General features: G+C 35.1%; 6 protein-coding genes across 7 annotated transcripts; 1 reads left to right on the forward strand and 5 right to left on the reverse strand.

Moving 5' to 3' along the window:
• Positions 1–1,221: 1,221 nt before the first annotated feature.
• LOC104699183 (uncharacterized) lies at positions 1,222–2,690 on the reverse strand. The gene is made up of 2 exons (XM_010414517.3): positions 1,843–2,690; positions 1,222–1,583 (listed from the first exon to the last, which is right to left on the reverse strand). Exons 1-2 carry the CDS (start codon positions 2,527–2,529, stop codon positions 1,422–1,424), a joined length of 849 nt encoding a protein of 282 aa, XP_010412819.2. The 5' UTR covers positions 2,530–2,690; the 3' UTR covers positions 1,222–1,421.
• A 1,572-nt stretch (positions 2,691–4,262) lies between these two features.
• LOC104792040 (uncharacterized) lies at positions 4,263–4,864 on the forward strand. The gene has a single exon (XM_010518063.2). The coding sequence runs from the start codon at positions 4,367–4,369 to the stop codon at positions 4,763–4,765; it is 399 nt and encodes a 132-aa protein (XP_010516365.1). The 5' UTR covers positions 4,263–4,366; the 3' UTR covers positions 4,766–4,864.
• A 595-nt stretch (positions 4,865–5,459) lies between these two features.
• LOC104792039 (polygalacturonase ADPG1-like) lies at positions 5,460–8,021 on the reverse strand. The gene is made up of 9 exons (XM_087454306.1): positions 7,633–8,021; positions 7,416–7,547; positions 7,155–7,325; positions 6,980–7,000; positions 6,666–6,873; positions 6,472–6,553; positions 6,223–6,331; positions 5,987–6,100; positions 5,460–5,886 (listed from the first exon to the last, which is right to left on the reverse strand). Exons 1-9 carry the CDS (start codon positions 7,888–7,890, stop codon positions 5,683–5,685), a joined length of 1,299 nt encoding a protein of 432 aa, XP_087310432.1. The 5' UTR covers positions 7,891–8,021; the 3' UTR covers positions 5,460–5,682.
• Positions 8,022–10,659: 2,638 nt separating this feature from the next.
• On the reverse strand, positions 10,660–15,296 carry LOC104792041 (putative galactinol--sucrose galactosyltransferase 2). Its single transcript, XM_010518065.2, has 14 exons — positions 14,923–15,296; positions 14,479–14,693; positions 14,126–14,370; positions 13,932–14,022; positions 13,792–13,840; positions 13,610–13,701; positions 13,402–13,509; positions 12,981–13,106; positions 12,303–12,855; positions 12,154–12,221; positions 11,924–12,058; positions 11,609–11,826; positions 11,423–11,511; positions 10,660–11,322 (listed from the first exon to the last, which is right to left on the reverse strand). The coding sequence occupies exons 2-14, from the start codon at positions 14,667–14,669 to the stop codon at positions 10,963–10,965; spliced, it is 2,325 nt and encodes a 774-aa protein (XP_010516367.2). The 5' UTR covers positions 14,670–14,693; positions 14,923–15,296; the 3' UTR covers positions 10,660–10,962.
• Positions 15,297–18,284: 2,988 nt separating this feature from the next.
• On the reverse strand, positions 18,285–21,674 carry LOC104781660 (calcium-dependent protein kinase 32). 2 transcript variants are annotated; one of them, XM_087453514.1, is made up of 8 exons: positions 20,565–21,674; positions 20,169–20,407; positions 19,939–20,082; positions 19,654–19,806; positions 19,437–19,552; positions 19,157–19,324; positions 18,834–19,061; positions 18,285–18,735 (listed from the first exon to the last, which is right to left on the reverse strand). In XM_087453514.1, the coding sequence occupies exons 1-8, from the start codon at positions 20,699–20,701 to the stop codon at positions 18,583–18,585; spliced, it is 1,338 nt and encodes a 445-aa protein (XP_087309640.1). In that variant the 5' UTR covers positions 20,702–21,674; the 3' UTR covers positions 18,285–18,582. The 2 variants fall into 2 exon arrangements, with proteins under 2 accessions (XP_087309640.1, XP_010516369.1); XM_010518067.3 differs by having other exon boundaries at positions 20,169–20,292; positions 20,565–21,647.
• Positions 21,675–23,306: 1,632 nt separating this feature from the next.
• Positions 23,307–25,345, reverse strand: LOC104792043 (remorin 4.1). Its single transcript, XM_010518068.3, has 2 exons — positions 24,398–25,345; positions 23,307–23,699 (listed from the first exon to the last, which is right to left on the reverse strand). The coding sequence occupies exons 1-2, from the start codon at positions 25,097–25,099 to the stop codon at positions 23,499–23,501; spliced, it is 903 nt and encodes a 300-aa protein (XP_010516370.2). The 5' UTR covers positions 25,100–25,345; the 3' UTR covers positions 23,307–23,498.
• Between the last annotated feature and the right edge of the window lie 1,682 nt (positions 25,346–27,027).

Genomic DNA, 27,027 nt, shown 5'->3' on the forward strand with positions numbered 1-27,027 from the left:
TCCGGGAGATCATCAACTCAATCAGCGCAAGGAGACATCGGACAAAGTTCAAATAACTAATGTGTCTCTGGATCAGATAAAAAAATCTAACCATCAAAAAAGCTGTTTCCTTCCTTGTTTTTATATTTTTTTTTAAGCAACCAGATTTTTTGGTAATCAACATGGTAAATCTAAACTTTTTTTCATTTTATATGATATTTACTGCTTAGCCAAAAAAAAGAAAACCGTTCCCAAACTCCAAAGTGAAAATATTAATATATAGAATTGTAAATTATAAAAATAAAAAACATGGATTTTGAAATAACATTTTTTATCCTTAGATTTGAATCCTTCTATTTTACACTTTTAAATCCATTCAAATCCATTTCAAACATAATGTGCATTTTGAAATCCAAAAACAAATTATTAAATGAATAACATGGGATTTTAACAAGTATTCGTAAATCATAAAACCAATAACACATAATTTTGATAAGTAATTTAAAATCAATGATTGAATAACACATGATTTTTGTTTGGATTTCCAAATCCATTAAAATCATAGAACCAATAACCCTTTTTGTATTTCAAAAAATTACTACTCTCTCGGTTTCAAAATATAGGATGTTTTAGCTAAAACACGCAGATTAAGAAGTCTTTACTTTTAACAAGTTCAACCAATCAAAAACAATACTGCATAATATAAAATACTAAACTAATCTAAAGGTTGCATAGAAACTTGAAAACATCTTATATTATGAAACAAAAAACTTCTCTAAAACATCTTATATTTTTAAACGGAGAGAGTATTTTCTAAATAAACGGATTATTTGAACATTTTACTTTCTCCCTTTTTCCAAAATAAATAAAAATACTGAACGGCCTGAATTGGAAATGCAACATGGGATGTTGAACCCTTTCGTATCAGCACAGTCAGAGTCTCACAGACAACAAAACCGAAAGTAGAAGTCATCTTTTGTGATAAATTATGTTTATCAAATTAACTAAAAAAATGAATAAATTATTTTGCCCTTCCTAAACCTAATGCAAATTTCAGTCTCACGATCGTGTAATGACGTGCATCTCTTGATTTTCTTAGGTAAACAAAGAAAATATTTTAATTTGTTTTTATAGATATATGTTGAGAATCAAGTCTTTTAAACAAGCGCCGAGCTACTTGCTAACTGACGATTAAAGATCCAATATTAATAATAGTCATTTTGTTTGTTTCGTGCTGTGAAAAACCAAAGAAAAATTCGTATGATCGCATTCAAAATTCCAAACAAAAAACGTAATCTAGATAACTTAACAACCCATTATAACCGATATGATTCCAAAAAAAAAAAACCCAACGTTGGAAACAAAATTTGACTTAAAGCTTGTGATAATACTAGTTGCCTCATCCATCCATCCAAGAAGGGTGAGTGTGGTATTATTACTACTTAGGCTTGGTCTTCAAGCTCGGTGGCGATCTTGCTGCTAGGTAGAGACTTATCAGCCAAGAGATCACTGTGATCTTGGTATGGTGATTTAACGAATCTCGTCTCTTTCCAGAATTCTGGTGTTAGGAACCCGTAAGTCTTCTGCAGACAGTCAAATGTTGCCTGTCCCAAATCAAAAACACAACACCAAAGATCAAAGATCATTAGTAAGAGAGAATTTAGCATAATCAAAGAACTCAAGCTACTTTGAGAACAATACAACCAATGTTCATTACAACAGTAATTACAGCAATCTCAAATCCTCAAAACCAATACGAAATTCACGAAATTGGTAATGAGTAGTCAGCTAAGTTAATCTATACAAAACAGCCATTGTTGATAAAAACTTGTAACTTGGATAGAAGGAAGAGAGAGTACAGACCTTAACGAAGTTTCCCAGAGTTTTGGTGGATCCTCTCGAAGAAGTGAAGACATCATCAATCCCAGCGAACTGAAGAACCTTCTTAGGAACCCTAGCCGCCACGATACCAGAACCTCTCGGAGCTGGAACCATACGTACGGTAACAGATCCACATTTCCCGGTCACCTTACACGGCACAGTGTGTGGCTTCCCGATCTTGTTACCCCAGTAACCTCTTCGGATCGGTATCACAGACAATTTCGCCAGAATAATCGCGCCTCTGATCGCCGTCGCGACTTCCTTGGAGCATTTCACTCCTAAACCGACGTGACCGTTACTATCTCCGACGACGACGAAGGCCTTGAATCTCGTTCTCTGACCGGCTCTGGTTTGCTTCTGAACCGGCATGATTTTCATCACTTCGTCTTTCAGTGAAGGACCGACGAGCAAATCAATGATCTGGTACTCCTTCACTGGGAGAGAGTGGAGGTAGATCTGCTCAAGCTTCTGTATCTTACCACCTTTCACGAGACGACCAAGCTTCGTCACCGGCACCCACTTCTCTTCCTCCGGGGCACGACCTCCGCGGCGACCACCACGGCCTCTCGGACCGCCTCTTCCACCACCGCGACCGCCGAATCCACGTACGAAACCGCCGCGATCACCAGCACGTTGTTCGACACCACCCTCAACACCGCGTTCCGCCATTGTCAGTGCGCTCGATTGATTTTTGCTGGGAAGAGCTAGAGAGATTTGGTGTGGTGCAGTGTTGTTCTCGAGACACGGCGGCAAAAAAAAAAGTTATTCTAAGACTATAAAAGTGGAGACGAAGAAGAGGAGAGAATTAGGGTTTCTTGTAAAATGGAGCTAATTTCGGTTTATGGGCCCAATAATAAAAGTCAGGCCCAATATTTGGTTCCTGGAATGGACTGTTTTTTTCTTTTTCTGTTACTGCTAGTTTCTTGATTTTCTTATAAATAAAAGAGTTTGTTTTTTCTTTTGGTAGTGTGTAATGTACAGTAAAACCTCTATAAATTAATACTCTATAAATTAATAAATACTATAATTAATAAATTTTGCTGGTCCCAAGTCGGGCTAGTGTAAAAATTAACAATATTCGATAAGATAATAAGATAATAATTTTTTTGAAATCTCCTTATAAAATATGGTCCCAATAATATCATAAATTAATAATTATGTAAATTTATATATATATATATATATACTGATATAATAGTGTATGTTTCTCCTAAAGCTCAATTCTATAGAACAATTGTAATGTTGTATTTTCAACCTATAATAATATCTCTAAAATATTTTATAACATGTCATACAAATAATTAAAATTTAAAGTTTTAATTTTTAGATATGCATCATTTACAATTTGATAATTTGACAGATTATTAAAATAGGAGAATTGATATTATTATTCATAGATTTGAATTTATGTGTCTCATGTGTATAAGTCAATTTGTCTATAATATTTGTAATTTATTGTAAATAGTGCTTTCTAAATATTACAAGTTCAATTCCTAAACCATAAAATTTATAACATCCGAAAGTTTAATCTTATTTTGCTATAGTTGTTCCAATTCATATTTTTTTTAAAAATAAACAATTAAAAATATATCTATAAATTAATATCACTAAAAATTAATAAAATGTCTTAGTCCCAACATTATTAATTTATAAAGGTTTTAGTGTATTTGACTTACTGAATAACATTATTGAGCTGAGCTGACACACTGATATATATATTTTTTTTAAATTAATGAGAAGATGCAGAGAGATAGAACAAGATGAGCAAACCCCACCATTGATATCACCTGCCAAAACTCAACAGACAAACAAAAAGACAAGACCACATAAAAATCTAATATTAGTTACTAGTGAGTTCATCCATATAAATAAATCTATACAAATATAGCCACATTTAATTTGTAAGAATAAATAATGGTTAATTAATTGAGTCAAACAGGACTCAATTGGCAGAGTAGAAGTGGCAGAGAGAGGAGGTGGTCATTGAAGGTGTGATGGGGACAACAAAACAAACACCTCTTCGTTTTAACCAATTATGCATGTGGCTTTGGTTATTTACACACACTGAGGACAAATTGGGGAATCGGAGTATGTACTTTTTCAAATCTAATACCACTACGTTATATTTATTTTAACTCTATAGTACTTATATATTTTACTCATCTCATTTTTTATTATATTTTGAAGTGAGTCTTGTGGGTGACCTTGTAAACATCCTTCAAATTCAATGCTTTTATGAACCTATAGAGTACAGAGAATCACACATTAAAAAAGGAAAAAAAATCATCATAACTACAATTAGACCATTAGTTTTAAAAGTTATAAAGATGTTTTCTATTTTATAAATTGGATAAATTTTTATATTATAAAGTCGATAAAATTAACAACACTATCTACTTCAAGTCTTCTTTAAACCTTTGCTCCCACAAGCTCACCTTGAAACCCTCTCTCTCTCTTTCTTTCTTTCTTTCTCCCCCCTTCTCTTTTCACACACACTCTATCTCTCATGTTTGGAGTAGTCACGACCAGGGTCGATGACCAACTCGGCACAACAACCACACCAACCACCATATACATAGACCCACCATCCCAAGACCAGCCTAGTCACAACTCAGACCACCGTTCTATAGAAACTCTCGTCGTTGTCTTAGCTGTCATTACCATTTTATCCGTTTTAGCCGGAGTCATCGCTCGGCTCTGCGGCGGCCGCCATTTATCTGACGGCGGAGACCACGACATCGAAGGTTGGGTCGAGAGAAAATGTCGTAGCTGCATCGATGCGGGAGTTCCAACGGTCGCCGCCACCCCTCCACCTCCACCACCACCAACACCTCCACCTCCGCCGCCAGCAGCAACGGTTGAAGAGCAGAGTAAGCCAGCAGCCGAAGAGCAAACTAAGAAGTGAAAGTACAAAAAAGGGTAAAACTGCATACTTCGATTTAGCTGTAACATTATGTAATATCATTAATTTTGAAGACATCTTATTTTTATTTTTTTTTGTTATGTACCTTAGTTTACGGACATTGATTTCGGAATTTCCTCGGATGTTTTTGATTATTATTTCTTTCAAAAGAAGCAAAAAAAAAAAAAAGCAAAGTTCTTTGTCAACTTTTTAACTTTAAATAAATAAATCCGTTGAGATTTGGCAACGGCATTAACCAAAGACATCAAGGATTTCTTTACTTTATCCTCATGCTGTCTTTTATAGCAACGTTAATCAGACGAACATTCACATAAAAAGTATATCAAGATTTTAACACAATGGTCTTTTAGTAAAGTATGCCAAAACACAAGGGTTTAAATCAGTTTTATACAAGTATAAGAACAATAAGGATATTTCGTTTGAATGGAACTAAGAGTAAAGTAGGCCGGCCACAATGCAAGAGCTCACTGAAAACTAGGTTAATTTTGGGATTTAACATCTTATTTTACAATAAGTATAGCAAAAGTGGAAAACACACTATAAATTAGCATTTTTCATGCTTTTAATATATATATATATAATGTACTTGGCCCATGTGACTTATTTGAAGTAATCAAATCACTTTACTTAAATTTTGCATACTTTTTTTTTCATTTTTAGTACTACTAAATCAATATATTAGAAAATTAATCTTATTAATTTATTCATGGACACATACAAATAATCAACAGTATACATAGAAGGCAACAAATCTTTCTGACTATTTTATGTGTACACCCATACATCTTTACTACATAATATATCAAGAAGCAATATATAGAGTACAATATACATGCATCTATATATAAATACGTGTATCTATATTCATACGTATATTACATAATTAGCTCAGTAATTAATTAAGAGCATTTAGGAGAAACGGTGCCTTGATTTTTAACGTTGGCATTTTTGCAAGAAGCGTTTCCTCCTTTAATGTTTACGTTCTCAAGCACAATGCCTTGGCATGGATACTTCTCACTGCAATTGAACGTTATCGCCACATCCGTCGCGCTCGTACCGGATATGTTCTTGTACACAACGTTTTTCACTTGCACGGCGGAGTCCTGTTAACATATTTCACATTTTCAATTCGAGTGAATGCTAGTCTAGTAAAGAACAAAATATATATAAACGGCTAATTAAATCTATCGATCAAACAATTACTTGGTCTTCGCATTTGTCCTTGTCACAGTAGTTCTGGTCGATTATGATCGGATTCTTGACATTTTTCATTTGAATGTTTTGAAATTTAATGTTCTTGGCAGTTCCTGATCCTCCCTGAAATCAGCAAGGGGGGGGGGGTTGTTTTTGAAAATTTTAAAACAAATGTTAGAGAGATTCAAGAAATTCGTAAAATTTTAGTGGGGATCGATGTTTGTGAGAACAATAAAATCAGTCACCTGATAAGTCTTGATCCGAACTCCATTATCACTCTCAGAGAACTTAGCACCATCCACATAAATTCCTGAAACATAAGCTTTTGAGTTGTCGTCCCCCAAGCTCCCAATACTTCTCATCGAAACAAATTAAAAAAGATCGATATTAGCTATATATTAACTTTATTTATGTGTAAAATCTATCAAAAATATTGTATGATTTTCTAGTACCCTTATGTTAGAATTCGGTATAAAAAGAATGTATTGATCTACCTGATTCCGTGACCGGGGCCGCAAGTTAAATCACTGATTTGAAGATTTTGTGTTCCATCTTCAATGGATATACAATCATCACCTAAATAAAAGCAACCAAACACATTAGCTACCGACCTCTCTGTTAAGCCTTAGCAAGTCTTTGTTATTACACATAAATACACTGTAAACTCCAATTATGTATGAATCATTACCTGTTCCAATATCCGATTTGGAAACTCGAATATTTTTGGTATTGGTAATATGGATACCATCGGTGTTGGGACTATCGCCGGGAGCAGAGACGACAACATTATTGACGTCAACATTGTTGCAATTCTCAATCGAAACTTGAATCTGCTGCGCATCTCTCACCCTCAAATTCTTCATATTTAGATTCCTTAAGTTGTATAAAGTAAGAGCCTGCGCATATGCATAAAACACACACATGCCAATTTTAAAATTTTGAACGTTGAAGTGAAAAAAAAAATAAATTATATACTTATATGGAACTTTTGTATTTACATACCGTTGGCGCTGTTGTGCATGGCTGCATCAAAAGAAAGAGAAAACCAATTAATACTAAATTACTAATCATATGATGTAAATTAATTAGGAGTATATTAGATAAGCATATGTGAAGATATATATGTTGTGTGGCATGTATATACTAATTGGTGGACTCTACATACTAACATACATACCTTAGATTTATCTATTTTGCATGAGTTTTGCCACCAGATTTTTCCGTTGCCGTTAATAATCCCAGTCGACCCACCATCGATTGATAGATTGTTAACGTCCTCTACGATAAGCCAATGGTATTTGTCTTTGTAATCCGATCGTTTTGTAGATGCTGATAAAGTGCCTAAGATCTATGATCAGTAAAAAATTAAATCTATTAATTAGGCTACTAAAATGATTTAAAACTTTTTTTTTCATAAAAAAGGAAAAAACAAAATTACCTGAAAGTTACGTAGCGATTTGCATGGGCCTTTGAATTGAGTAGACGTAAGGAGGTAACTCTTACCTTTAGGAATCAAGAAATTGGTAACCCCATTCGTTGAACATGCTTTCTTCCATGCTTTCTCGAAGGCCTAAGCATACATATAAATTTTACACCCATGCAGGCATGCATCATTAATACCAAATAAAGTATATCTATATATTAAAAAGTTTTACCTGAGTATCATCGGTTTTTCCATCTCCTTTGGCTCCAAAACTGGCAACACTAACAGTTGAGGATGCTGAAGTGGTTTCACCGGAGCTTTTCAAGGTAAGAGCATCATCGCTATTGAGCTTGAGTAAGCTGTCGGATTCGAAGCTTCCATCTTCATGACCATATCCATCATCAACGTAGCTACTCAAATTAGCTTGGCACAGCGAGAGCATCAAAAGAACGCAGAAGAAAATAGTTAGGAGTCCCCAACAACGGGCCATTTCAGATTTGGTCTTTCGAAGATATGGAAACGGTTTTTCTCGTAAACGAATTAATGAGTGTTGTTTTCTTGTGAGTAAGATGAAAATGTTCGCTGTTTATTTGAGGTTTTGTAATATGATATATTGATATTGAATAAGTGGAAGGCATATGTGTATTTATAGGCAAATGAAAGGAGAAAACAAAGTTAGGTTATTAAAAAGTTTTAATGGCGTTGGAGGTATGGAGAGAGATTGAGATTGATACGAAAACATCACTATAAGCTTCTAATTAAACCTCACCTCCTTTCCACCTATTTTTAGTTTTCCTTTTATTTATTTATATATATATATATATATATATTTTATTGTTTCATTGTCTAGTTAATTATTTATTTTCTATATATTAGAAAAGGAGTTTGGAAGAGGAAAAAAAATAGAAAATGAATTTATTTTCAATCATCGTATACCATTCACACAGTAATAGTTTATCATGTGTATTACTGAGCTAAGCAGTGCGTGATGTCTATCCATACGTAAATAGTATCAAAAGTTGAAAAGAAGAAAAGAGTTGTTTCCTCTGTCTCTCGAAGGTCGGTAATAGTTTTGGACTTTTGGGAATTAATACACTTCCTTTTATTTCTTCTTGCGTTTTAATCTGTACAGTGATCTTCATATTACCGTCGTAGCTAGTATATCAATGTGAAAAGGTGAAAAGGTGAAAATTCGGATATTTTTCAAATTTATAATGCTTACATATGTATATCCGAATTTGAAAAATCCGAAGGCATTTCCATTATAAATCATGTTGGATATATATGTAGTATGGAAATGTTTCGGATTTTCGGATTAATAAGTTGCATGGAAATGTCTCAACCCTAATTTTTATTCTTATACTTATAGTAAATCTTTTAACCGTTAATTACTAATATGATCAATATTGGTTTACTGAAATTAAAAATTGTAGGTGCACTCGTGAGATAAGAAGTATATGTACGAGTTCGTGAATGTTATTATATGTATTGTGGACTTTTAATTAATTAGAGTCATGGTCAGTTATCAATACTTATTTGAATTTAATACGTTGTCAAGCTGGTGAATTGGTGATCACATACCGACATATATACGCATGTGTTAAAATGTTAAATGTCCTGTATCTTCAAAGAATGTGGGATGATATATATGTACACAGTACACGAACCGCCAAAGTATAATGTGCAAAAATACCAAATTCAAACTATAATTGTAAATACGTAAACGGCAAATGCCTGATATAAGGTTTGAAAAGTATGTTAAATTATTACGATATGCCAACATGATTTATTTTGTCGGGAAATCAACTAATTATAAGTTATACTTAGAATTTTTTTTTGCATTCAACTCCCAAATGATGAAATTATAGCCTCAAATTCTTTAACCACACGCCTCTTCAAATTTTGGGATAGTTAATCAACCCATATTAATCATTAAATTAAAATACATATTTTTAAAAAATATATCATCACTAAAATAAGTAACATGCAGCTTAAAGTAAACAAATACTAGATACTACGATACATTGGACTTAACAATGGTGAAGACTTGTTGAATGATGCGCATACATATATATATTAATTTGTGATAGTATCGATTAGTTAGCACACAAAAATTGCATACTTACCCTTATTAGACGAATATTTTATCTATTTTTTTATATATAATTATCGATTAATTAATATAAGTATATGTATGGTGTAAGGAATAAGGATTGGCAGAAATGAAAAGGCATGTGCGTCGTTTGCTTGCAAGACCTAAAGGTATGGTCGAAAGTCATGTCTTTGGAAATTTATCTAGTCGTTGTTATAACTTCGCCTAAGTAATTGCTTCCTTCTTTGAATTTAACTCTTGTATTTTTCTAAATTAATGGTTAGGATTCAACTTGCTCATCGTTTTCGTGGATGTCAATATTACAGTTTTTTATCTTATTTTTTTTATTTAAACTACTTGGTGTTGGTAAAAGAGCAAATCAAATAAGAAAAAAAAAACTTAAAATCTGAAAAAGATAGAAAAGACATGTACGTTTAAAATTGAATGCTTTGGGACTCCGTGCATCGTATGGGATTGATGAGGTAATTAATGTTTTGGGGGTTTTAAATGTTCAGATATTAATGTTATACTACTATATGTTCCATATACATGTTAGGTGTTAGAAGGTGGTGACTGGTGTCTACCTTAAAGCGAAAAAGATTTATAAAAAAAAAACTTGACGCAAAGAAAACAGAGTAAAAGGTTCACAAATTTGAGTTCTTCTTTTTTACACCAATCAAGTAAGATATGAAACACAAATCTATGTAGTATGAACCTACATCGGATAAATATTCTGTACGTGTTGCTGTTGAGTCGTCATTGATTATAATTTTCTAGTGGATTATTGTAAAACAAATGAATGGCCTTAGTAATTTTCTAGTGAGAACAAGATCTGTTAATTTCTTGGTGTGAAAGAATGTATGGAAGGTCTCATAAAGTCGATGATCATATAACTGACTTGTCATCATTATTCGTATTGACCCCTGCCTTGAAGTTGCGTACTATACATGGATTCTGATATTTTAGGTATTCACATGATCACCATCCTCTTTTATTAGTAGTATATAAAATTAGGGTGTCGTCGGTTTCGATTTGTTTGGCTAAGACGACTTCAGATTTGTAAAATAACACATCAACAATTCTAAAAACACATTTTACCTTCTATATCAGTTTATCAAAATAAGAAATCATTATCCGTTCGTTTGGTGTAAGTCCTTTCAAAATAGACCAAATATTAGAATTTTAAATCGATTTGTTTGTTTCAGCCAGACACTCATTTTAGGGTTATTACGTTAACGATAAGGTAGCTATGAACAATTTTTTCTTAAGAGAAATATTATTAATACAAAACTACAAAGAGACATTGATATTTTAGCGAGATTACATTAGGTCACTACATTACTAGTACAAAAGCGATGATACTACAAACATTAAATTCCTAATTTATTTTTGGAATACCTTATTACTACAAAATAAAATGATGAATGACAGGTGAAAGAATAGCCCCAACTACAACCGAAGCTTTTCGCCTTAGACCAGAATCTCAACGTGCCATCTGAACATCTCTTCCCTCGTCACTGGCAGATTCAAAGTCACAAGTCCAACCTCCGCGTCGTACGTGAAATCAGTCTCTGTGCTTTCAACGGCGCATCTAAGTGGACGCTGAGAAGAGTAAGCTCCAAAACGACCACAGCCTCTAACCCCCAGAGATATCAGAGCTGTTGGTGAACGGTTACCGCTGAGCGCAGGAGAAGCCGAGGACACCTCCCCATCAAAGAGTTCCGGTTTCTTGTCTGTCACGGGATTGGTTTCCATCGACTCGATAGCCCCGCTTGAGTTGAACATGTCTAGCAGTCCGATAGGAGCGAAGGAGATGTTTGCTGTGACTTCCTGTATAACCAAATTTTCCAACAAAAAAAAAAAAAAAGATTCGTCATTCACATTAAACGTTTACAAGTCATGGTAATAATACAACACTAATTAAACGTACCTTCAAAGGAGAGATGTGGAAGAGTTCGTATTCAAGGACTTTGAGAGTGAGAGGAATCGAAGCACCTTTTGGTAGTCTTACTAACTCCCCTGTAAATCAAATCAAGCCATATTTTTTTAGCATTGAGCTGTAATGTTTGAGTTTCTGTCTAGTCTAAAAATAGTAGATTGGTTTGATCTTTTTTACCTGATCTGTATGCGTAGACTATTGAGTCTCCACTCCAATCTTCACCAGCCACTTGAGAAATGAGATCAGCATCATCAGCACGGACAGAACCCGTGAGTGTGCCAGGAGAAGTATCATGAATCTGGTTCTTCTTCGTTTCCTTGCACCAACCAGCACCTTGACAGTTGAACACACCAACCATACCAGAGAACTTATTCATGTTCCATATCTTGAGCAAGCTGAAAAAAAATTGAGTTTTCGCAAGTGTTAGGCTTCGGCTTAGGCTTAGGAGTGGATGATAAAGAAGAGAATAGTTAGTTAGAAAAGAGGCAAAACCTGATTCCATCTCTAGCTGGATCCGCGAATAAGCAGTCACGGGTAGGCCTACCCGGAAGCTTAGCACGAAGAACCGATCCATCCGGAAGAACCAGCTTCCTCAATAGATCAAAGTTGTGGTTGCCTGGCTTATCACTGTCATATAAACATATCTTCAGTTAAAACCTCGAAGCAAAGCATTACCTTAGTCAGAACAAGAATTAAGTTTAAAGATGAGAGGAAGGCTTTACCTGACATAAATTGCGCATCCACCTACTGCACGTGCTGCAGCATGATACTCTGCAGTTGGGTGCAAACTCTGAAAACAACAAAGCCTCGGTTACAAGTGAACGCATGCTTATTAAAGAGTAGTAATGACATCAAATTGCTCTTTACTTACATGGAACATATCCCAGTCAGGTTGCATGAACTCTCCAAGGAAAAGACTGTTATATGCAACTGATGCAATGTGGATGGTATGAGAAGCAGGATCTCTTGGGTAGAAATCATCAGATGCTCTAACAATAGCGGTTTGTTTCGCGCTGTAAAGTCCGTCTGTGTTGTGACACATGCAAGATATGCAACCATTATCTGTGAAGTTCCGGGCAATGGAAGCTTCTAAAGCTTGGTGGTAGCTTCGAGTGAGAGACACTCTCCCGCCAAGACCAGCACCGAGGGTTTCGATGATGTTCTGGACATCAACTTTGACTCCGTCTATACCACATGAAGCCAAGTACGAATGGAGCTCATTGTAGAAGTTGAAAACGTTCTTTGGGTTGACAAGTCCAAGACCATGAACAGCGAGGCTGTCCATTACTATGTCTGGTTGGTTCCCTAAGACACCTGGTGACTGAACTGGATATGCTAATGCACTGTCATAGTGTTCCATTCCAGAAGCAGCAGGTTTAACCCCACCCCAGTATCCAGCTAAGGCATGCCACGCATAAACTTGCCTGTGAATAAGGAGTCAAGCCATGTAAGTATGCAACGCTTTTTGTCACTTTCTCAATGTTGCGATAACTTAAAAAATATCAGCCTGAAGATCAGTGTGTTACAAATTTTGAAAAAAAGGACATACTTCACATTATGGCGCTGCTTTGCATTGTCAACTACACTCTTTAGTCCTGATACTTGCGTATCCTTCTCCTGATCAGCCTTCTGAAATTTTGCATTCTCCTTGATACCAACGAGCCTAGTAGCAAACCTGCATACATAAGAATGGAGGAAAAAGTTAGCATTCTTCATGACAAATCCCTATAAAATCTTGAGGCAAAAACTTAAGAATATCCTCAAGCTCAAGCTTTATGAGCTAAAGATTCAACAGTTACAATGCAGAAATTGGAACAAATGAATCTACTTTGATTTCACCCACATGAGTTTTATTTTAAAAATATTCAAGCCTCGATCTAGTTTTTTCTGGAGTATTATCTGGTAAATTGAGGACATGTTTAAGATGCTCATCTACATGAATACAAAAACAAGAGACTGATAGATCTTACTGTGCTCCTTCCTGAACAACGCAGTCTGAATCTTTCTCTTTGTGTTCAATTTGTTGCCAACCATCGTCTATGATCAGAAACCTCGGAGGGGTACCTCCTTCTGAAAGGCTGCAATAAACCAAACGCATCAGAGACTCAATAAACTTATACAGATTTAACCTATCATCAATATATTAACAATATGACGCTCTACTTCCATAGACAGTACCTTCTAAGGCCTTCATCAACGCCCTCAGCAGTCACGTCTGTGTAGAACGCATCCCATGTGCACCAGCCAAACCAGTCAAGGAAAGAAGGAAGCTAAACAAACAAAGAGAACGAAAATGAGGAGATCATATCAAATCAGATTGAACTCCTTCCGTTGACCAAAACTATGAAAAGTTCACTCACCTTCTTCTTCTCGCGATGATGAAATGTCTGCATGTGTCTTTCCACAGCCCTGTACATAACAAAGGATTAGCGGGTGAGAAAACACTGATAACCAATCCAAGAAACAAAACATGATATTTTGGCTTCTTTTAAAAACATACTTTACGGATTGCCTAATAACTTCAAAAGGATTAGTTCCAGCATGAACATAGACAAGATGAGTTCCTTGGCTGGTTTCAACTGCTTTATCTCCTGCAATTACAAAGTCAACCAAAACGGACATTTCAGTTCTAAGATCTGAAAATTGTAAGCCCGTCAATTCATGGATCATCTGTTGTACAACTAATTCACTAACCGCTCTCAAGACAAATCTCAATCTCATTCTTCTCATTTCCTTGCAGTACAGCTCTGAACTGGCCTTCAAGAAGAGGGAGAAAGACGGTATAAATAGTAGGAGCATCATCCCCATTTCCTTCAACCTCATCCTTGCTCTCAAGTAACATAAACTGTGTCTCCAAAGGGATATCTTTTCCACAGCTTCCCATTCTCTGAGTCATCCACCATAGTTTAAATCGAAAACAACACATGAATCGAAGACCCCTGTTGAAAGATTTATAAAAACAATAAGCTTTTAATAAAAACAACATCAAAAGACCTTGAATTGACAAAGCTATATAACAGAGGGAAAACAAAAGTTTGATGCTTTACTCCAATACACCGATGGGGAACACGTGAAGACTCTTGCTTTGTTCAAAAGTTGCGCCTATAAAAGCACCGGAAACGAATCCATTACCCGTAACGGGAGTAAGGATAATATTGTCGGGGATTTTGGTGAGGATGGTCTTTCCTTGAACAACGAGGTTGTCGTTCTGCACAGAGATGTTTGACGTAATCGTCATCTTTCTCAAAGCTGCTTCAGCTAACTGTCTCAGGTAATCACAACACATAAAACCAACATTAGGAAAGCAGAATCTTTATAATTTTCATCTCTTCGGAACAAAGTCTAATTAAAAACTTTCCAATAATGGAATATGAACTACTAAGCCCCAAGCGTCTCTAAAGTCTAAACACAGGACAAGTTCGGAAAAAAATCACAAATTGACACTAAACATCTAAATCAGATAAAATTTGAGTTCTAAGAATAATACTCACCGGAATGTTTCTTGTTCGTGCCGGAGTAAAAAAGAGCTCTCGGTACAAGAGAGATAGACTTCGAATATGAAGCAGAAGGTAAATGTTGCTTTTACGAATGAAGAAAGAATACGAGGTACACGGAAACGCCGCCAACAATGGTGGCTCCCGTCACTGGTCAATCAACGTAATCGGAAACGGTGTTTTTGTTTTTTTAGGCTAATGAAGGTAGCAGAGAGATGACGGTTTATATATGCGACGAGATCTGGATATAGCCGTTGCGATGTTGCCACGTGTTATATTTACTTTTTCTCCGTCGCGATGTAAAACAAAAAAGTACTAGAAAAATCGTGATACTTTTGTCTCTCTCTTATTTGCTGAATCAGATACAACTCATACTAATATTTTAAAATATTTATTTCTACTGCTCTTTCGTTTTTACTTCTTTTGACTAGTATTTAAAAAAATTACCAAAACTAGTATTTAAATGTATGTTCCTGTTATTAAATAATTGTCATAAATAGAAATCAAAATATTACTTTGAAATTTCATTAGAAAAACATACCCAATATTAGCCTAATTCAAAAATGTCTACAATGAAACGGTGAAATAACATTGTTGTTCTACTGTCAACGGAAAAAATATGTTGAAATGATGGTTGTTTCAAGCTGGTGCAAGAAAATCATAAATTAAATATCGAATCAAATCATTTTACGAAACCATAAATGGTACTAGTTAAATTAATTTCACTCCTATGAACACAAATCATAACGAAGCCCAAATGTACAAGAAACGTGTAACGTATGGTTGCATATATACGCGTCTTTTTTAAATAAAGATATTTTTCCTACTTGAATCGTGTGGTGTCTCAGGGAATGCCAATAGTATACACATGCATCACCGATTCACCACGCCTATAAGTTTCATCGTATAATTAATATATAGTTTTTGATCCTAGGAACTAGGAAATGACGTATGTGCAATGCTGATCAATTTTGAAATCTTAAGGAGTACGTCAAGCCAAGGAGTCTAGTTGGTTGGTTGGTTCAGTTGGGGATTCAGGTCCCTCGGGAATATCACTAGATCACATCTACGATTTTTAGGTAATATGTATATCTCTCGATTCTCTGGTTCAATATTTTGTTCTAGTAGTAGACGAAATTGTGACATCAGGTACGTAATCTTCACGGCAATCCACTTTTCTTTTATATTGTTAATTTTTATCTTGTGTTTTTATATATTTATTTTAAATGTTCTTCACATAAATTAGTAACATATATATTTTTTTAAAATACCCTTTCACATGTGCTATATATATATATATTTTTTAAACAGACATAACATGCACATTCTAGTAATTACAGTATACCGCTTAATGGTGAAATATGTTGTAAAAACCAAGTCGATGATTTGAGTTCGTGCAAATTAATATTGTATCCACGGCTTTTTTTTTTTTTGCGACTTGTCTCCTTGTATGAATAGGCGAGCCGGCGACTGCGACTGACGACTAAAGCAATTCCATTAATGTAAGTTTTGAATCTAACATAAAAAACTTTCCGACAAAATGACGGTCGAAGCCACCCAATTCTATGAATACACGATATAAATAAACACATGTTTACTACTACTTTACTCAAAATCGTTTAATTTGGTGATATAATGCAAGTTGTGTTTTAGTTCGACTCCTTTGCGGAGCAAAACATAACAACGTCTTCGAGATACGGACCGTAACACATACTCACTTGATATGTCACAATTCTTATCCACTTATCTGGATCAACGTGTGTGGTCAACACTCGACGACTGGTTTGAACCGGGTTGATAAACTTGGCTGCTCTTTCGTACTAAAAGCCAATGCTTCTTGTTATGAATAATAATACATGGAACGAGACACCGATAAAATAATTATTCATGATACGATAATGTTTTAAAATCGAATCTGATACATACGTAGGTCCATTGGTCGGTATGTATATGAAGATGGAGTTTTGATATATATCGACTCGTTAATTATTTTAATCAGATATTGAAACGAGCGATGCTGATCATAATAGTTATCAAGTTTAATTATAACACAGTTCTTCTTATCCATGATTGCATATACCTCTCGTACTAATCAATCATTGGTCCTGGCGTGACAAAATTTTTAAAAAAAACATTCTATCATACGGTTCATATTCATGACTCGATCGTAGTATCAAATTTTCACTTTTGAATTTCGGAATTTTTATTTTTGAAATATGTCGTCTTAATTATACGAAGCAATCAAGTTTTTTTAATGATCTTCTCTCACTCAGTCATTCCTAATAATTGCACTTAATTGGGATTAAGATAGTACTCCTATTTTTCCCCAAAGTAGCTAAAAGAAATCACGAGGCAAATAAAGTAGGTGAAGTTTTTGTAATGAAACGGCGCAAAGTGGGTCCAAATCCACGTCCGCTATATAGTTAATCAAATGTGAAAAGGATCTATGCATCACTTGCATTTGATCAGTTCACCATGTCCGTGTCTAGATTCCTTTTTCACTTTCGACTTTTAGCATTAGGTGTGTTTGTCATGTGTGATACGATTATAATTTTTGTTGGCTCTATGCATATAATATAAGTACGACGATTAACTAATGATAACTACGGTAATTACTTTAATGTTAAACTCCGTAATCATGATTAGTGCCATTCCAAAAACATATTTGTTATTTAGTACAAGGTCGACATCGGACATGTGTATCCTTCGTGTACCGTTCATCCTCACGCCTTTTGCATGATTGATTGTTTTTATAATTTCCAATCAAAGTTTGGTAACAATACAAAATCGCCACGTAAGTCTCCCGTGTCGATGAGACTACTATGACGTGGATATTTATGAGACGTTTTTAACCAAAAAGAAAAAGCAATCAATCGAAAGTTAAATTTTCTGTTACTTATGGTTTTGTGATTAAAATAAATAACAGATGTCATTGGTATGCTATTTCTAAAAGCTTTTGTTGGATATCCAATTTGCAGTATATCAATATCATGAACAGTTGTAAACTCTGGTAGAACAAATGATTCTAGATTAGTCTATTTGTATTTTGAAATTTTTTATTTAATAAGATTGATTTGATCAAATGGTTAGTGTTTTTATGCATGATGACAATAATATAGAGGACACAAAACTTTATCCGCTTGTGTATATTTGAGGCCGCGTATAAGACCATAACGACACTTCAAGTGTCACACTTGTTATCGTTTGGTACTTTGGTCTGAATTGATAAAACTTTCAGGCCACAAATATACAAAGTCGACCAAAAACAAAAAAAAACCTGCGTTTTTGTTTCTGTTGTCTAAAAACAAATCCAAAGTCTCATTCATATACTTCTTGAATGGTTATAGAAAAGTTACAGATTATCACAAGAAAAAATTGATGTTATCTTCATTCATTATCAACATAAGATTATACAAAATATCTACACACAGCCAAAGGCCAACACTCTTTGTTTTCTCCTGATCCGTACTTTCTCTCGCTCGCTCTTCAGCCAGGAAATCAAAACACACAAATCGTACAACTTTATATGCCTAAAAATCTTTAGTTGTGGTGTTAAGAAAAACCCCAAAAAAGATATAAAAATAAAGAAATGAAGATAGATTTGGCATTCCCATTTTGATTCAATCTTCCACTTCTGAGGTGACACTGCTTCTCTCATCATTTTTCACCATTGACCTGCAATGACGCATCCTGCATCAGTTTGAGACTGATACTGTTAAACCGTTCCCTCGAGTACTGTCTCGAAGCTTTTCTCCAATCTGTTCCTGTTTTCATCATCGTCACAAACTCTTCGTAACTTATTCTTCCATCCTGCAATACACAGTTTTGATGATGTTTATAGCTGTTTTTCTCAAGACAAGTTTTCAACCATTTTTTAAAAGAAAATGAAATGGTGAGGCTAATCAAACCTTATCAGTATCAACATCGTGAATAATGGCATCAACAACTTCTTCGCTCGTACCAACTTCGTCAGCCAAAGCTTCTCTTAGTTCCTCTATTTCGATATATCCGTTATTGTCTTGATCGAAGAACGCAAACGCTTTCTTGAGATGCTCATCATTTCCCATTTTCCTTAGGTGTACTGATATGGCAATGAACTCATCACAGTCCAAATATCCATCTCTATCGATATCTCCCTGCAAAAAAGAAGAAAGCCATCGACAGCTCAGTACATTGCATTTTAAATACTGTCAAAACCGGCATTGAAAAGTAATGGTAAATCAAAGCTTACAGCGTCCATTAGAATTTGTAAATCATCTTGGGGAACGGCATGACCAAGTTTCTGCAACCCTATTTTTAGCTCGTCAATATTAATCCTCCCTCTTTGGCTTGTGTCCATTATTTGGAACCCTTCTCTTATACCAGAAGCTTCTTCATCTGATAAATGCTCAGCAATAACCTATTGACAACACGTACCAAACGAAGCTCTAGTTAGGCCTCTAAGCTCACAAGATATATATATATATATATATATATATGTTCGGATAGTTCATAAAGGATATGTATTTTACCCTGAGTGCTCGTTTCTTGAGCTTGTTCATGACGGTGAACTGCTTCAGCCTTGCTCTCACTGTTTCACCCAATGATACATTGGGAGCTGTCTTTGCATTCTGTAACCACGGATGATCTAGGGAAAATGAAGCAAATACCAATTATTACACTTTGCTATAAAAGTTTTCATATGAGAACATAAGAAAAACTGTATTATAAGAAACCATGAAACTGTACCTAGCACTTGCTGGGCTGTAAGACGACGCCTTTGGTCAGGATCAAGCATTTTCCTGATAAGGTCTTTTGCGTTGTCAGAAACCTTGGGCCATGGGTCCCTTCTGAAGTCCAGTACAGATCGAATAATTGCTTGTGCGACTCCTTGTTCAGTTTCTGAAATTGGTATAAACAAACAAGAAACAAGGTTCCTTCATTATTCTTATGATCACTTCAAATATGACCCCTGATAACAACATTTGCCACAGACGACTTAAGAATAAGGGAACATAGACTGATAAAACTAACCTGCCCAGAAAGGTGGGACACCACAGAGCAGTATGTAAAGGATTACACCTGCACTCCAAATGTCAACTTCTGGACCGTAATTCCGTTTTAGCACCTCGGGAGCCATGTAGTATGGACTACCAACGATTTCGTTAAACCTCTCTCCTGCAAGGAAAACAATGGTGTAAGTTTATATCATTTACCACACCTCAAAGTGATAACGTTTTCACAGAGCACCAAGACCGCATTACCTGGTTTAAAGAAAACAGAGAGACCAAAATCAATTGCCTTGAGAGGTGCAGTCTCCTTCTTGTTTCCAAACAAGAAGTTCTCTGGTTTCAGGTCCCTGTGCATTACTCCATGCTTGTGACACACCTGGAAAAAGACATATTGAAAACTCATTAATCTCACATCTAAAATCACTCCCCCCAAGACTTTCAGTTTACATGAAAAGAAATGATTTTTGAATCCTTTTGCAGCAAATTGTGCCCTGTAAAAGCAATGCTACATATTAATAACGTCCAAACAGCTAAAACAAAGAATCAGCAACAATGGCAATAAGATTCACACTAGAGCTTAAACCAAGACACCACACAGCTCTCAATCCTACGACTAAAACAGGCAAAAATCCTATCAAGAAGACAAACCTGAACAACTTCCATGATGGTCTTAGTGACAGCAGCAGCAGCTCTCTCGGTGTAATGACCTCTAGCAACAATCCTATCAAACAATTCACCACCTTCACAAAGCTCCATAACCAAATGCACAGCATGCTCATCCTCATAAGTCTCTTTCAAAGTAACAACATTAGGATGAACAGGCATATGCCTCATGATCTCAACTTCTCTCCTAACATCCTCGATATCCACAGCCGTCCTCAGCTTCTTCTTCAAAATAGATTTACAAGCAAAAACATCGTCGTTCTCTTTATCCGTGCACAGATACGTGACACCGAATTCACCACGACCTAGCTCCCTCCCCAAGGTGTATTTAGACTCGATCTCACGACCTGTCGGATCAGTCAACACGATGAGCTTAAGAGCTTTTCCACCATTACCACCGCCGTGATGAAGACCGTAATCGATTGAGAAAGGGTTTTGCTTCTTCCTTCCTTTTTTGGGCTTATTGTTATCATTCTGAGCCAATGATCCCGCCGTTCCGCAACAATTACCCATGATTTTCCCGACGAAATCTTAAAAACCCCAAATCAAAAACTGTTCTAGTTTAGGTGATTGACAACGCAATTCCAGGAAAGTTGGGATTTTTATGAAAAAGGATGGTACTTTATGAGAGGGATTAGGGAGAGAGATGGGATGGGTATATATTACCAAAACGAAGAAGATGAAAAGTGTGGAAATTTTCAACGCGTGATTACGAAGACGAACGTCAAATGATTTATTTGCTGAAATTTTTTCATGTTTTTTTACGAATTCACAAAAGTAAAATAAAAATTAATTAACACGAAGAGAGATGATGATGCTGATGCTGATGATGATGATGATGGTGGAAGGAAGGTCAAAAGAATCTTCTTCCCTCCCTTCTTCTTTCTTCTCCAGCAAAGCTCTATATGATTGTTTTGTTTTGTTTTTTTTTCTGATTTTTGTTTTTTTTTTTTCCTGTTTCTGTTTAAATCTTAAAAATTTCTTTTTAGGGAATGTTTTCTGTTTAGTATAATCTGAAATCAAAATGCCTGTGTTCTCTTTTACTATATTGACCCTCTCTCTTTATGTAGTCTCTCTCTAGTCAAATGTTTAATTAAATAGAATTAATTTTAATTCCGGAAAAAAGAGTTTCTTATTAGATGGTTAAATTAAAAATTAGTTGAGAAAGCAAGGGTAATTCAGGAATTTACCTGAGAGTTAATTAGAAAGCGAGTCTGTTACACGTTCTTTAACTATGCACCCCTACAAAACCCAAAATTAAGGGCAAAAGCGTAAATGTGATCGTGCTTGGGTCTCTTTAATAAAGCGGCCACCTTTATTTAAAAAATTAAAAAGATTATTATTAACAGAGGTCAAACCCGGCGATTTTGACTCTTTTTAATGCCTTTCGTCGGACCCAACTAACTTTAATATTTTTTTTTTTTACTTCGGATACAAATGGATGACTTAAATTAATAGATTGAATAGGTTGAATGATCATTCAGCTAAATTTTTACCATTTGAGATAAATAAGTTGGAAAACATATTCAACTCATTCAACCAAAAAAACTAGAGAAATGAACAAATTATAAAGGAAATTTGTTCAACTCTTTCATCTCCTATTTAGTGGATGAATGAGTTGAATACTATTCAACCAATTTTATTCAACTCATATTTTTTCAACTCATTCATCCCTAGTGCAACCATTTCCACTCTTCGATTCCTAGTTTCCTTCAACCAAACAATATAATTGAGGATAAATATTTTGATTAAAGGTTAATATGTTTTTTTTTTCTTCTGTCAAGTTGGATAGATTTTGGTTCTGAATTTTAAATCTTGCCACTCTTTGAAGCCAAACTAATCAAGTCATTTTGATCTATCAAAACTAACTGATGTATAAATTAAGTTATTTAGTGCTTTTTCAGACTACAGAATCGTGTATATACGTGCAATTGGGCCGAAAACTCGATTTTAAAAAGAAACACAAATAGTATTTAAAATCTTACTTCGAAGTTAGCCTATAAAAAAATAAAAAATTTAACAAAGTCAACGGAGTAGGAATGAGGTAAAGAGACTTTGTTAAATGCTTTTTCTGATGAACCTTCCTTTACTTACACGAGTGTGTTTCTTCTATTCATTCAATTTGTTTACAATTTAGCATTGCTAAAAAAGATACTGCTAGTTAACTGTACTAATTAATGATTAGGCAAAGAAAGTTGGTAGGTAAATACACTCTGTTTTCTATACTCTTTGATCACCACTACCACTACCATAATTTATTTTATAAATGGACAAATCAAAAGAAGAATGCATGACTAAACAAAGAAAGGCTATGAAGGCCCGTTATGGTACAAAGAATAAGCGAAAGTAAACTCTTATTAATTAGCCCAACTCAATATCTACTACTGTTGTTTGCTAGTGTTTATATTTTATAATAAGATCTATGTATGTTTTTATTCTTTGTAAAGAGTCTGGTAAGATACACTGATATATACATAGGTTAAGATATACTCATAGACCTTCTTGTATCTAAAAGGATTTTAAGGCTCCCTTGAGCAGGATTTTAGTGGGATTTCAAGTATGGTTTGTGTTAATAAATTGTGGTGTCTTTTACATTTTTTACTTAAGCTCTTAATCTTAAGTGAGAGAGAGTAAGTAAGAGCTTCAATCTTTTATTGTTTGCTTCGTTGAACTCCAAGTCGTATCATTCTCAACATATGGAAGGAAAAAACGATACATGTAATAAAATTTATGGCTCACAAATAACATTTTATCAGTTTTTTGTGGTACACAAGGAAGAAAGCATACACTTACAAATGTTTATCAGTAACTTTAAAAGCATTAAATTCAATATATATACACATTGATTCCCAACAGGAAATGATCCTTTAATTTGTAGCCTATATATATATTGAGAAATTTGGATATAATCAAAACGAGCTAGGAGAAAGCGAAGAAGGATCTTTTAGCCGGAGGTCGTCCCACGGCTCTCATGAGATTAGCGACTTCAAGAACCCTAGCAACCTCAGTCCCTCTTTTTCCTTCCGCCGTCGCTCTTCTCTCCTCGGCCTTCCTCTGAGCTTTAGCCACTTTGTTTTGTGTTTTCTCCATCGCCTTGGCTCTCCTTTCTTCCAATTTCCTCTGCATCCACATACATGCATCAATTGCATAATCCACCGTCTAGCTATTCATGAGTCTTTTAGACCGTTTTATTACATTGATGTATCACACATTTCAAAACATCACGATTAAATCCAAAGAAAAGAAGAACACGCTTGTTCACGTTTATATCGTTTGCAATCTTTTTTAAAAAAGTACGAAAAATTGATAACGTTACATAGCTTTTGCTAAATTATTTTTGTTTTTCACATGTAAACGCAAACAGTTTCAAGAAACGCATGTTAACCTAAACAAAGGTTAAGGCTCTGTTCGTTTCATCATTTAGCATTTCCATCTAAATGATCTATTCAAATGATACTTCTAAATTATTCATTTCAATGTCAAATAACCCAACAAACAAGACAAAAAAAATAATTCATTTGGATGGTCAATCAATAATTTTCCTCTTATTTTTTGATGAATCATCTTCGTCCAAATGGTCTAGCTAGAATCATCCAAATGAGTTTCAAATTTTTGCCTAAAATTTTAAAACTCATTCGGATGATCCATATGAATGATTCTGGATGATGCTCTTTTTTTTTATAAAAACAAACAACACTTGAAATGATTCATTTAGATGGTCCATCCAAATGAATAAAGGAACAAGGCCTAAGTCACTTAGTTATTTTAATCAGATCTAAACTAACTAAGATTTTTGAAAAGAACAGAACATGAGTCACCTCGATTTTCTTCATCCAAGAGTTAGCTTTATGAACCTGCTCATTCAACCAACCGTTAATAACGGCGTCTTGTCTCTTAAACCTATTATTAATCTTAGCCACCTTAGCCGTTTGCCACGCCGTTATCTTCGCTTCCACCTCCTCCCTCTTAACCATATGCACCGAAGCAGTCGTCACCATCCGATTTTGACCACCTGATGACGTCAAGACGATATTATTATCCTCCGAACCGCCCCGGTTAATGTAACCGTCCGGTACAATCGCCCAAGGATTAGAATCTTCCTCAGGCACCTGATGATCATGATCACCAACGTCGTCGTTTTCGCCGATCCTAGTCAGCTCGTTCCTTTCGTCACGTATGACGTCACGATGACCACTGCTAGATTGGTTGGTCCCGTTGTTGTTGTTGTTGTTGTCCATGGAAGAGCCGGCGATGACTAGAGCGTTGAACTCTCTGCTCACGGTGGTGAAATTCTCGCCGGAAGAAGCAGTTCCGTCGCTATAAGCAATAGACCTAGACGGAGACAAGTATCCTCCTCCTCTTTGTTGTGGCCGAGTAAGCTCCGTAGTCGTAGTCATAGCGTGAATATCTCTCACGACGATCTCCGACGAAGGTGTCTCATCCCGGCTATTGGAAGCCTCAGCCGTACTTGCGGTGGTGGTGGTGTCCGCTGACCTTTCTTGACCGTACAAAGTCAACATGAGATTGAGAGTTGTAAGTAGGAGTAGTGGACTGTTGTAATTAGATGGTTTAGGTGTGTGTGATTATAATTAGGGTGATGGAAGGACAATAAACAAGGCAAGGAATAAATAATCAATGATTATGAATTTTTATTAAATAATTTGGGTAACGAATTACAAGTTTAGTTTACATATGAGAGGTAAAGTTATAACAAGTGTAAAGTCCTTTCCATGAGAGCTACGTTCGTCCAGTAATTATGCGACTTCAATTACGAAAGACGTGTTCTTTTCAAGATATTTTAGCAAGAAATTAATTAATTAATTAACTCGGTGGAAATTTTAATTAATTGTTTGCGTTAATGTACTCATTTTCTCATTTATTTAACTCTTTTAGCCTAAATTCGTGTACTATTTTTCTATATATACTGGAGATCATCGTCAGAGACCTTTAATTAGAAAAGAATAGGAATATTATTATGAAGGTAAATGATATCGTAGTGCGAGAAGTGTCGGCAAAAATAGGACCCGCCACCAAAAAATGGAGATAATGCTTAGGACACGTGTTTTGTCGTAACAAAGGTTACTTACGTGGCACAAAGTGAGTGGTAGGGTATTTCCCTAACATAAGCTAACGCACGTCAGCTTCATGAATTTGCTCGGAAGTCCACTTGAAAGGAGCCACGTATCCTATATGTCAATTCAGATTAATGTTCGTTATTGACTCAAATTCTCAATTACTAAATTGCTAATTATATTGTTTCTTGTCAATTGTCATTTTCAGATTTTCTGATTCATTACCCAAATTAATGGTATTTCGTTTGGAAAAAAAAATTCACTTATTAGCTACCTACCCAAAAGGTTGGCGTAATGGACAACTAAAATTATGGGTCGACATGGGCTACTAATTATCATATTGTGTCATCAGAGAGCCCAATCAACTAGTCTAGATGATCAAAATGAGAAGAGCTTAGGTGTTTTTTTTTTTTTCTTTTTCTTTTGGGTTGACATATAATGGAAAGAATTAAGGAAACTAACGTGTATACCAGTCAAAATTGGGATTGTTAGAAACTTTGCCAACGTACAAAACAAATGTATCGAAACGCTTGGAATTTTAGAAACGACTCAAAAGCCAACAAAACTATATTGACACAATGTGGTTATGAGTTATGACGTTGGAAACACGTTAGCGTTAGCCTCCACGACGACCTAGTCCACGACTTTGTCTTATACATCCATTTAATCCAGTCGTAATAGACGTTATGTTTTTTTGGTTTACAAAACAAGGTACTAATTAGCCGAACGAAAATGGAATCTTCCCTGTATCACTTTGGTATAGTATTCCAGTTTAAATTTCGTTTCTATTACATATATATATTTTTTAAAAAAATCTTCTTCCAAATCTCATCATGTAATGATCCCAAAACATTTGGGGTTTCAGGCAAATCGCTAACCACATCCCTAAAATACTAATGATTCTTTACATTTCTTTACATGGTATGAAAGTTCAGTAAGATCACATTAGTATAACCGATCCAAAGGAAAGTGAAATTCAGTTCAAATTGAATTAGCTAAAATAGTCATAATCCCGAGAGTCTCTTAATTATAATTCAACCATAAAAAATCATAGACAAGACGTAACAATATAATGCCTCCAAACAGCAAAACCTTTCTCAGTTAAGCCTCCTTGAGGTCTAGTTTCCAATACTTCACCAACCACACACTCTTTACACTTTTATATGATTTTGTATTGACTTAGTTTAACTGCGATTTTTATTTATTTTTTCTTGTAAATAAATATGTGTTCGTTTTTTTTGTTTGATAATTTATATAAAAGAGTTATCTCAGTCACAATTTTTTTTGGGTTGTAGATTGGTTCAGTTTTTCTGAACTAAATACTTTAACTAAAATAACCTTCATGTTCAAAGCTCGAATCTGACCAAACTCGGTCA

Source organism: Camelina sativa, chromosome 6 (genome assembly GCF_030686135.1).
Source record: "Camelina sativa cultivar CO46 ecotype springtype chromosome 6, ASM3068613v1".
NCBI classification, from domain to species: Eukaryota; Viridiplantae; Streptophyta; class Magnoliopsida; order Brassicales; family Brassicaceae; genus Camelina; species Camelina sativa.

Bases quoted from the DNA above. Each gene is read 5' to 3' on its own strand.
- LOC104792041 (XM_010518065.2), bottom strand. From the start codon at position 14,669: ATGACGATTACGTCAAACATCTCTGTGCAGAACGACAACCTCGTTGTT. The intron at 13,510-13,609 runs GTACTGTCTATG...GGTTTATTGCAG, and splicing joins GTTGATGAAGGCCTTAGAAG to CCTTTCAGAAGGAGGTACCC. The intron at 11,512-11,608 runs GTAAAAAAGATC...TTTGATTTACAG, and splicing joins AGTCTACGCATACAGATCAG to GGGAGTTAGTAAGACTACCA.
- LOC104792043 (XM_010518068.3), bottom strand. From the start codon at position 25,099: ATGTTGACTTTGTACGGTCAAGAAAGGTCAGCGGACACCACCACCACC. The intron at 23,700-24,397 runs GTGACTCATGTT...ATGTGGATGCAG, and splicing joins CTTGGATGAAGAAAATCGAG to AGGAAATTGGAAGAAAGGAG.
- LOC104699183 (XM_010414517.3), bottom strand. From the start codon at position 2,529: ATGGCGGAACGCGGTGTTGAGGGTGGTGTCGAACAACGTGCTGGTGAT. The intron at 1,584-1,842 runs GTCTGTACTCTC...GATTTGGGACAG, and splicing joins CTCTGGGAAACTTCGTTAAG to GCAACATTTGACTGTCTGCA.
- LOC104781660 (XM_010518067.3), bottom strand. From the start codon at position 21,092: ATGGGTAATTGTTGCGGAACGGCGGGATCATTGGCTCAGAATGATAAC. The intron at 20,083-20,168 runs GTAATGCGGTCT...TTTTCCTTGCAG, and splicing joins CTCTGTTTTCTTTAAACCAG to GAGAGAGGTTTAACGAAATC. The intron at 19,062-19,156 runs GTAAGCTTTGAT...TCTTTTTTGCAG, and splicing joins TACAAATTCTAATGGACGCT to GGAGATATCGATAGAGATGG.
- LOC104792039 (XM_087454306.1), bottom strand. From the start codon at position 7,890: ATGGCCCGTTGTTGGGGACTCCTAACTATTTTCTTCTGCGTTCTTTTG. The intron at 7,548-7,632 runs GTAAAACTTTTT...ATGTATGCTTAG, and splicing joins GAAAAACCGATGATACTCAG to GCCTTCGAGAAAGCATGGAA. The intron at 7,326-7,415 runs GTAATTTTGTTT...TACTGATCATAG, and splicing joins AATCGCTACGTAACTTTCAG to ATCTTAGGCACTTTATCAGC.
- LOC104792040 (XM_010518063.2), top strand. From the start codon at position 4,367: ATGTTTGGAGTAGTCACGACCAGGGTCGATGACCAACTCGGCACAACA.